General features: G+C 45.3%; 1 protein-coding gene across 1 annotated transcript in view; it reads left to right on the top strand.

The window, feature by feature from the left end:
* The first annotated feature begins 2225 nt into the window (after positions 1-2225).
* The window catches only part of HELLS (helicase, lymphoid-specific), a 23350-nt gene continuing 14752 nt past the window's right edge, over positions 2226-10823 (top strand). The window contains exons 1-4 of the mRNA XM_018564462.1: positions 2226-2355; positions 6362-6480; positions 7432-7554; positions 8415-8492. Of these exons, the coding sequence (XP_018419964.1) occupies positions 2325-2355; positions 6362-6480; positions 7432-7554; positions 8415-8492 (351 nt within the window). The 5' untranslated portion in view covers positions 2226-2324. The remainder of the gene's footprint in view (positions 2356-6361; positions 6481-7431; positions 7555-8414; positions 8493-10823) is intronic.

Genomic DNA, 10823 nt, shown 5'->3' on the forward strand with positions numbered 1-10823 from the left:
ACACACAAACATAGTAGATATTATACCATTTTATTGTTATTAATTATATTATTTTATGTTATTATTAATTACATTATGTTTTTTATTTTATTTGTGATTATTAACACTACAGTATATGACAAGACATATGGTTACAGGCACCTTGCCTGTGCATTGTGTAAAGGCAGGCAGCTGTGCTTTTTGTGTGAGATGAATTGCAGCGCAGGGAGCTCCCCTCCACAGCTCAGCAAGCAGCCAACATTTGGAAGTGTGCCACTCACCCTCCCTGCATCCTCCCCAGGCATCTTCTATCGGCTCCCCCCGACACTGTCATTAACATCACAAGGTGTCTGCAGAGCTAGCTCAGGGACCTTTGTCTCCAGCCAATCACAGGCCGCCCTGCTGTGCCTAAACCCCTCCCACTGACCAGCCACCGTTACAGGATCTGCAGGCACAAACTTTTTTCCCGCTTACAACTAAAAACTTTATTTATACTCAGCAGGACTAGTGAGCGCAGCAGATCCGGAAAGGTTTCAATCCTTTCCAGGATAAAATGTCTCTCTTGCGGGCGTCCGGGAGCCGCTATCTAATAGCAGGAGACTCCCAAAACGTCCGGGAGACTTGGGATGTCTGAGAATGCAATATAATTCCAGGAGGTAAACCTACCACATGGCCTTTTGGTAAAACCATGGATTGTAAAGTAAACCTTCTCCGTACCCAACTGTTCAAGCTATGACCTTGGCATGGTGATTGGTGTCTCAAGGGGGGTGCGGCTCAATAATTTTGGTGTCACCCCCTCTGAAAAGTCAGGCACTCTGTCATGGACAGAGAGCCCGACAGCTGCACGAGAGAGGAGGAGACCTGGCGGAATACCACCTCAGCCGGGTTAGCCCCCCCCCCTGCTGGATGAACGTCTCCTCTTCCCTTTGCCGTCGTCCATCACCAAGATGATCACTGGCAGTGAAGTTCACTAGACCTCATTCCTCGCGGGCATAATGACGTGCACACCAGGTGACACCCGATGGCCTCACCAGGTGACATATGACATGGTGACGCTGCTGGGCATGGTCCTCCCTTTTTACTATATGTCCTTCCGACTCTTTCACTGACGCTAAGGTCCCTCTGGGTTCATATGAACTGTTCATTCCGTGTCTGAATCTAGTTTCATGGTGTTCTAGAGCAGGGGTAGCCAAACACTGGTCCTGCTGCTGTGATGAAACTACAAATCCCATGATGCATCTCTCTCCGGGAGTCATGTCTGTGGCTGTAAGAATGTTGCAATGCCTCATGGGATTTGTAGTTCTACCACAGCTGGGGGACCAGTGTTTGGCTACCCCTGTCCTAGAGGCTTTCTTACCCCACCTTCACAGGAGCATTTAACTTCCTTTAGTGACCAATTTAAATATTTTCAAATGAAACATTTTGATGACCCCATCTCCTGTCCACAGATTCGGCTCCCTAGTGAGATTTGAAAACTTGCTCCACACACGTGCAGAATTACAATGGTCGTAGCGGTCCCATGTGTGACTAGGCTCTAGCATTGTTCCACTTGAGCCTCGTTATCCACCGAGGTGCTGACATTGCTTCCCAAGGGGGCCCTTCATGGTTTCTTGCAGCAGGGCCCTGAGGTTTCTAGTTACACTTCTGGAGGGAACCTTTTTTTGTGTGGGGGCCCCCCTTAAAATCCACATCAGACCCCCTGTCTCAGATAAGGGTTTGGTACTGATTTTCGAGGGACCATATGTTGATTTTCTTACATTTTAGACTGAGGTGTTTTGTGATTTAGGGTGCTGACTGAAAAAAGGCTGAGAATCCCTCGACTAGGATAAATGCACTTTGTTTTACAAGTTCTTTCTAATCATTTTCTTATCAAATTCCTCTGTTCTCCCTCTTTATAGTTTGATGAATAATTACATTTTATCCAACTATATAATGTAATGGTTCCCAGCACACGATAGCCATGTGATAGGACACAAGAACATGTTCAGACACTTCCTTCCAGCACAGCAATGTGAATGTATGCTCATGTCCCAGTTATATAAATCAGTCATAAGTAACCCCACCCCACAGGGCTGCCCCGTTCCTGAACCAAGAAGAAAAGTCACGTGACTCCACTGAGCGGAGAGAACGAGGTAAAAAAAAAAAAAACCTGCCGCCTCGTGCACACAGCTGAGGCCAATCTCGCGATGTTTCTAGACGGGGACGGGGCGACATGCGGGAAAACTTCAAAGGAAGAGGGCGGGGCCTGGAGGAGTTTTGATTGGGGGCGCGAGATCGGCGAAGGATTTGGCGCGAGTTTGTGGTTGCGGACTGGAAGTGAGAAGTCTCTGTGCTGAGAGCCGACCATGCCTGTGGAACAGCCGCTCTCCGACCCGGGTAAAGCAGCACCACTGTACTGTGTTCTCCGTGCCGGGCTCAGCCTCAGTACACTTCACATGGCCGGCTATGTTGTACTGTTATGTAATGTATAACTCGGCTATGGGAGTGCGGTTGTGTCCTCTCTGTACAATTCGTGGCGGCAGAGACCTCTCTGTTAGCGTAATGACTTGACTGCCATGATTATCCTGCTGGGAATGCTATTATCCTGGCTGTCTTTTGCTGAGAAACTTTAATCCCCCGTGTTATTTTGTTTCATCCTCTCTTTCCTTGTTCTCCGGGTTATCCTCTATAGCGGCCTCTCTCTCTGGTTTCCTCAAAGCATCAAAGGGGGGATTTCTGACATGAAGTGGGAGCTTCGATGTAAAAGGGGGTTACCTGATGTAAATGGATGTTTGTGGGTTTCTTCCTTAAAATCCTTACCAGACCTCTATTTGGGGGTGCTGTGATAGAAACAGCACACTCCAATCCAGTGTTGTGCTGCTGTAATCCGCTGCACCCCAGCTCCTGCAATGCCACCTTCCTTTGTGTCATCAGGAGCTGGCTCTCTTTTGGTGTTCTGGCAACCCCCCCCCCATGATGACGTGGCAGGTACTGTGACTTGCCCTGAAGCTTGCAGGTAGCAGGGGGCTACGCCATCCTCACCTAGGCAAGAATACCTGCACTGTGGGGCAGCTTGAATGAGAAAAAGAAAAAAAACGCCCCTCCCCCTCCAAAAAAAGAACATACATGATGTAAAGCGGGTGATCAGGGTGTAGGTCTGCTTTGTTAGAAGTGAAAACTCCTGATTTGGCCTGCGTTCCCACACGCGTGCTGGGGGTATGTATGCATGCTATGCTAAAGCTCTACGTTCCACGTTCCCTCCGCTCACAAATAATTTTCTTTGCAGACGTAGTGCTGTGACACAATTCACAACGGCACCACAATTGCCAATGCGCATGCGTTGTAGTATTTCAAAACACAAGATCGGGCATATTTTACAAAAGTGCATGCTCTCCTTTGGTGCACTTGTCAGGCGTTGGGAAACCCATGGAAATGATTTGACTGGCCAATTATCCTTACCCACTCTGTACATGCTTGCTTTGGTCAGTTGGATGCAGTATGACATAACTACTATTCTTGTGTGATATCTTGCAGTAAATGGTGACTGTGCTTTGCATGCAGGCCCGTTCCTATAATTAGGCAGCCTGAGGTGGTATCTCGGGGGGGGGGGGGGCGGCCACAGTGTCCCTGGTTGCTATTAACAACCTGTGACGCCCTGTGCGGTGCACAGCTCGCTGATGACACTGGTTGCCAGGAGCTGAGTTGGGACGCTTTGGCTTGTGACCCGCCAAGCTCCTGGCATCCAATGATGTCAGTATGCTAGGTGGAATGCCAGACAGAGCCGCTGACACAGTCCGGTCTGCCAACCCCCCACACCCCCACTCCTTAACAACAAATTAGCTGCCCACGCAGACACCCACCTGATAATTTGCTAATGGCACACCCCCTGGAACAACATAGCCCCAGGTGGCAAATACCTTAGGGACTGCCCTGTTTGCACAACATGATGTACTTAGGCCCCGTTCACATTGAGCGGTTCGCAAATCGCGCGTTTGTCGTGCGATTTGCATTTTGCGTGATTTCGCGCAAATACTTGCATTGAGCAAGCTTGAATCGCGGCTAAATCCGCTCCAAAAAGGTTCCTGCTGTAGCGACACACGACCCGCGACAGCAGGACCCTTTGCCCAATTGAGAAGCATTGGAGAGCGATATCGCGCGGTAAATTGCCGTGATGTCGCGGCAATTACCGCGCGATCGCTCAATGTGAACGGGGCCTAAGTCATTACTGTCAGTGCAATGCCATTGTGTAGCAAATACTAGTGTTTACTCCCTCTACATAGGGCTGTTGGCACTATATACACATACATACATACATACATACATGGAGTAGTTTATTTGGTGTGTTTTTAGTCTGTTAACCAGCTATATATTTTAAAAATGATTCTGGATGTTAAAAGGGTATTTCCTGCATTTGGGCCCCACCCACTGTTTTGGGCCCTCTGTGGTGTGTACTTCCTCTATTGCCGCATAGACTACAAGCGGCATATGATCAGCACGTTTGTACTACACTCCAGTATGTGGAAGCGTCTGTGCCACGATCAGTACAGAGTCATTGCTGTTGTCATATGTCTGTTTGCCCCAAGCTCCTTATCAACACAAAGAAGTCTATTTTATAGCAGGGAGTGGATATCGCTTTCTGCTGCTTATTTCACACTGCGCCTTTGTTTCACCTGCCATTGACAACATGTAGGCTGTGTGCAGTATTATATCTGATATGTGCTCATTTATAACTGGGCCCCTACCAAAATACAGGGGTGGACAAATTAAAATGGAATTTAATAGGGGGAAACCTACTTTTCTGTGTTTTATGGGGTCTGCATAAAAATCTGACATTTTTAGACTGGGGGAGACTCCCCATTTTTTGTACTTTAAAGCAGTGATGGCAAACGTTTTTGAACCAGAGTGCCCAAACTGCAACGCAAAATCAATTTATCTCAAAGTGCCAACACTGAAAAGAAGTATGGCATTGCGTTCCAGCTTGAGTGCTGAGGTTTAAAAAAAACGTTCAGCATCCCTACCTTAAGCAACATAGGGAAACGCACATATTCAACATTTACACGCACACTTATTAAAAACACACACATCAATTAACAATAAAAATGAATAATGAAATGTTCCCCTCTCCTGCTCACCTGTTTTGCATCCTTGGGGTCCTGTAGGGGAATTCGGGAATTATCCAGGTGGTCCAGTGGGGGATCAGTGTGATCTGAATCTCTGGAAGGCCATACTATTTGCTCCTTCGAGCAGCGGCACCACAAGGGAGTGATTTTAGTATAGCCTGCACAAGCAAGTGATACAGACCATACTGATCCGCCACTGCACCACCGCTGGATGCTTTATTTAATATATTGTCGGTTTATTTTTTGGGGGGCCTGCACTCTTCTGGGGGACCCGGTACCACGGCAGTAATTTCAGGATGGGGAGCAGAACGGAGGCGTCCGTTCAGCGCTCTGTGTGATCAGTGAGACCGGAACGCTGTACTCGCAGCACTCCGTCTCAGTTGCCAGTCTGTGCAGAATCATCCATCCATATTCTGTGCTGGAGGGCAGATTCCATAAGGAGCATCTGTCACCTCCAAACACTATCGCATAGGGGCTTGGTAGCCCCTGTGTGTTCTTAGTAACGTTAAAAGGGGTGGGGTATTAAAAAATAATTAAAATGTAATGAAAAAGTAAAATAAATAAGTGAAGTAAAAACCAATAAAAGAGAAATTAAAACCAGCCCTGGTCCCACCATGTGAATAAGCAGTGGTCTCTAACATGCACAATGTGCATTAAAGGGTAAATTCACATTCATAATTAATTTTGGGGAAAATGGAATTACCTGATCAAATCTGGCCAACCCTCTCCTCACGTTCACTCCCCCGGCGCTATACTTTCCTTTCAGCACACGGTCCTTCCCCTCCGTCAGTCGGTACTATCTGTACCCCATACTGCTGTCCAGCACAGCCCCGCCCTATGGATTTAGAATTTCGCTCGCAAATTACGAGCACTCAATGGTCGGGTTACCACACTGACCAATGAGAGAGCGCTTCTTCGCATGGTTAAATAGGGTTTTGGTTAAAACCTTTTTTTTGTATCAGAAGAAGTAGATTGGGCCCAGCTTTAGTCCTTGGACAAGTAGTTTTTTGTTTTCAATTTCCAGACCCCTGTTGTACATACAGTTGGGTTCTGTTTTGTCTTCAGTAATGGGTGGCTTTTTTGCTTTCTTTGGATTATCACCATTGTAGTATAGCCATAAAGGATTTCCACACCGGATGTGACTTGGTTTGAAACCTGAAGGTTTCCTTTTGACGGAACATGATTGAATTAAAATGTCCCTTTTTTTTTTTCATTGTAGCATTTCAACTTTAAATGATGTAACTACTGCTTTTAAATACAGTTTTTTTTTTTTTATTTTGCAGCTTCAATGGAATCTGAGATGGATCAGTCACTTGATGGATTAATAACTTCAGCAATGTTAAAGGAGGAAGAAAAACTTGAGAAAGCAGCTCAAGTAGAGGAGCAAAAAATGATGGAAAAGGTAGAAATCCTTGGATTTTTTTATATACCCACTGCAACATTTTTAACTGTAGAAGTGGTTTTGTAGTTGTCTAGTGGTCTTTGAGAGTAAATTATTTCAGTTTACCAACAACTAGAGACGTGAGTGAGGGTTGGTATTAAAGCTTTAATGTTTGGTAAAAATCTAGCTAGTTTAATGTCCATAACCTGGGCACAGGGGCCCTTAAACTACCTTGAATGATTGGGATGCTGAATCCAGCCCCTGAGTAACTTGATGAACGCTCATGACACAGAAATGCACACATACATGACATTTGTGCTTATAGCTGTGGAAAGGGTAGGTTTAACGTTGGGCATTCATCCCTGGTGCCTACTTCAGTTTGTGGTGTTCTATTGAATGGAGCACCACAAACTGAACATTGTAAGGGTATTCCCCCACAAGTTTGCTACTTCCTTACTTCAGATGAACCGACTAAGGCCTGGTTCACACCTGGGCGTTTTACAGCACGTTCCTACGCGCTGTAAAACACTCAACATGTGAAAACCAATAATTGCCTATGGGCATGGTTCCCACCTGGGTGTTTTACAGCGCGTAGGAACGCCCAATGCCCCAAGAAGTACAGGAGCTTCTTTGGTGTGTATTTGCCGGCGTATCCATTTGGGTACAGCCGGATAGCCCTCGGAAACGCGCGCTTGTCGCGTGTTTCTTTACCGCAAATCGCGGTAAAAACGCGCGCATATTTCGTACGCCCAGGTGTGAACCCAGCCTAATACCAGACAGTCCTTGCAAGGCCATTGTAGCTTCTGAAGAAGTTAAGGCTTAGTCTTGTAATGGCAAGTCATGATGTGCACCTGGAGCTTGATAAGACTACATAACATTCATTCTACTGCTGACTTCAACTGAGTCAAGCAGATGTGGAAAATGTACGGCCTAGACCTTTTGTGAGGTTACTTATTCTGGTTCCTCTTGCAGGCTCAGATGTCTTGGGAAAGAGACTCCAATGAAATGCGGTATAAAAGGCTCCAGCATTTGCTTGAGAAAAGCAACATTTATTCCAAATTTCTTCTAACTAAGATGGAACAGCAGCAGTTGGAGGTAAGTTACTTTCATGTACAACTGAGGCTTTCAGTTTGGAAATAAGGCTTCCTTCACAGAAGGTGTTAACACACAGAAAAGATGTGCACGGGGTTACATCTGTGCTTTGCAACACAGGTTCATTACACAGTGCTGCTTAGGTGTGTTCTATAGATAATAAAGGTTAATGCCATACATTTCTCATTATCCTATGAGGATAAGGGGGGTATGCCTGTTGTAGCCACTAAATCAGTCCCAGTATTGTGTAAAATGAATTTGGATATGGTTTGTCCAAGATGAGACTTGGGGAAAGCTAGCTCTGTGCAGTGCATTCTTGGCAAAAGCAATGGGCCAATTATTAGATCAGGGTTGAGAGTGCTGTGTACACAGCAGCATTGATATACTAAAGTAGTCCGTTCAATGGGCAACATGAGTATTAATTGAGCTTGGTAAATACTGTGACTTTGTTCAACATTTATTTTTATTTTTTGGGGGGTGGAAATTATATAGTGTTGCTAAAGACAAAAAACAAACAAAACCTATAAACCTTTACTACTAAAGAATGTAGCTTTTCTTAGTCTATTGCCAATGGTAGGCAGGATACTGGATAGGAAGTCAAGTGTTGTAAAATATCCCCTCAAGGATACCAAAATGTCCAAACCTCTGTACCTATTCATTGATTTTAGAACTTAAAACGATCTGGTTACAAATGTGATGTAAATGTTTGGTTGCACTGAAAGTATAATGTAGGCCATGTAAAGAAAACTATATTGGGTTTGGAGGATTTTTAGTACCCAACTTTTATGTCTCCCTTCAATATTTTCAGTGCTGTGTATATTGCACGTGTTAACAGTATATCTCTGATTTTTTAATTTTCTTAGGAGATTAAAAGGAAAGAAAAACTTGAAAAGAAGAAGCAGAAAACTGCACAGGTAGACGCGTTTATAAAATTGAAACAAGTGTGTAGCATACATGGCAAAACAATCTATTTCTAGTCTATGAATTAAGATTAAACTGCATTTGTGTTGGCAACCGTTTCTATGTTGGCAGTGCAAGACAAATTGGCTATATGATTTGGCTCAACTGTGTATCTACATCATGTAATCAATTTCTTCAACAATTGTTAACCACTTTAATATACCGCTACTTTAACCGCCCAAAGGCTTTACTTTGTGTTCCACAAACTCAGCTGAGCGAAAAGTTAATGCAGTGTGTACCAGTCAGGCTCTAGACAGCCTATGGGCAAGGGAAACATGGGTGGAGCCTTAGCATTGTCATTGTAGTCCAGTAAGCAGAGAGAGATAAGGAAATGCGTAATTTCTCGACACTGCTGCAAGAATCATAATGACCACTAAATTCTTGACAGAATTGAAAATTCTTGGTTGTGTTCATTTTCCTGGGACTGTACCGCTACAGGGTATTTTCTCAGTGTTCTGTCCTGACTGAAAACATTTCCTGTTGGTTGCCGAGTTGTGTTAACTAGAGGTGACTAATCCTTTGAGGGACAGTTTGTGTTAACTGATGTTTGAGGGTCCCAAAGTGCTCTACTGCCTCAGGGTTTTGTGTAACGTTGAAGGAAAATGCTATTTCTGCTGCGTAATGGGTTATTGCGGTGGGACCAAGAGCGGACGTCATCTGCTGGGTGGAGTGGTGTGTGTATGCTCATACATACCGTAGAGATTGTCTCCCCACTGCTGCTCCTGAAGGACCATGTGGAATTTCAGTGCTACTGGTGCCATGAACAATTGCCTTCCTTTGTGGAAGAAGGCTTGGGGCACGGAGCAGTTTTCATCCCTTTACTCTTCCGTTCATTAAAGGACACAGCAACAGATCGTAGATCCTGTACTGCAGGTGGTGATATACCCTACAGTACAGGATCTACGATCTGTTGCCCTGTGTCCTTCAATGAACGGAGAGAAAGGGATTTTACGTTGAGTACAAAAATCCTATTTTTTGTTTTTCCATTCCATCGATTGCCTTGTCAAGGGTCCCCTGGGTATGGCTCACCATCCAACCGCAGGGTCTGGCACTTAGTCTGCCAAATCCTTGGACAGGCTGCCTTTGGCATAAAGCTGCCCCTACTTTTTTTAAAGGGGAGGGGGGGCACTTTTGTTAATTTTTTTTGAATGCTTGCATCTCAGACACTTGGGCGAAGGAGGTGGTACCCCAGCGCTACAAACTAGCGCTTTGCTCCCTGCCCCCATGTTTCTCACTCTACAGTTATAGAAATTTGTGCAGTATCACATCTTCAAGCACTCTGGTGTGCTGGATCAAGCCATCACTGCCTGGCAGAATTTGCAGCGAATTTACCCACCCTATTCATCTTTCTTATGCTGGGCACACACCTTTACAACCATCGCAAGACTTTTGTCTTGCGATGGTTGTAAGGTAATTTTTAAAAAAGTACGATCTGCCCATCTTGGACAGGCAGATCGTACTTGATCTTGAGCTGAGGGGCGGGCTTCCGATGACCGCAATGCTGAACATGCCACAAACCAGCCGAAAACTGTACGATGCTCGGCTGGTTTTCGAACATGTTCCTAAGATAAGTCGTGCGACCTTACAGTAGCAGAGGTCGCACGCCTTCCACACACCTTGCGATAATCGTACGATGGTGGGATTTCCTGCGATTATCGCAAGGTGTGTGGGCACCTTTATACCCAAAAGGAGCATCTGCCCCATCTTGGATCTTGAAACGCTAAAGGTCTTAGTTGCTACCATAGACTCATTGTTTCAACTATCTGGGTCTAGTCCTGGACACAGCTCAGGCCAGTGATTTCCTTCTACAGGAGGAACTTCAGACTCTCCGGTCTTGGATTCAAACTCCAGTCCAGGAGTTCTTTTTGTATTAGAGTTCTAGGTCTTGTGGTAGCCTTCTTTCAAGCAGCTAATTTGCCCATTTTCTCTCCAGGCCTATGTAATGCAACATTCTTTCATCTGATCTCTGCATAGACCAATTCGTTTGAGAAACGAGTTGTCCCTGGCTTGGTTTCTGAGGAATTCAGCTCTGAAGTTGGAAGTCCTTCCATTCTGTCATTTGGAGACAGAAAATAGGATCTCCTGACAATTAAATATTGCCAGGAGATCCTATTACTCTGTTTTTATGATCATGCTCTGTACTGTTTGCTACAAAACAGAGCCGTTTTTGCAGTGGGAGCTACCCCTGCACTGCTAGAGTTGGCTGCTTTTGTTTTTGGTCTAGGGGATGGATTAACGAACCTACTCGCATGATCCTCAGTCCTGCCTGGCTGTTAGACTGGTCCCTACATCCCCCCCCCCCCCCCCCCCCC

This window comes from Nanorana parkeri, unplaced genomic scaffold (assembly GCF_000935625.1).
Source record: "Nanorana parkeri isolate BGI_ZX_2015 unplaced genomic scaffold, ASM93562v1 scaffold753, whole genome shotgun sequence".
Classification (NCBI taxonomy): domain Eukaryota; kingdom Metazoa; phylum Chordata; class Amphibia; order Anura; family Dicroglossidae; genus Nanorana; species Nanorana parkeri.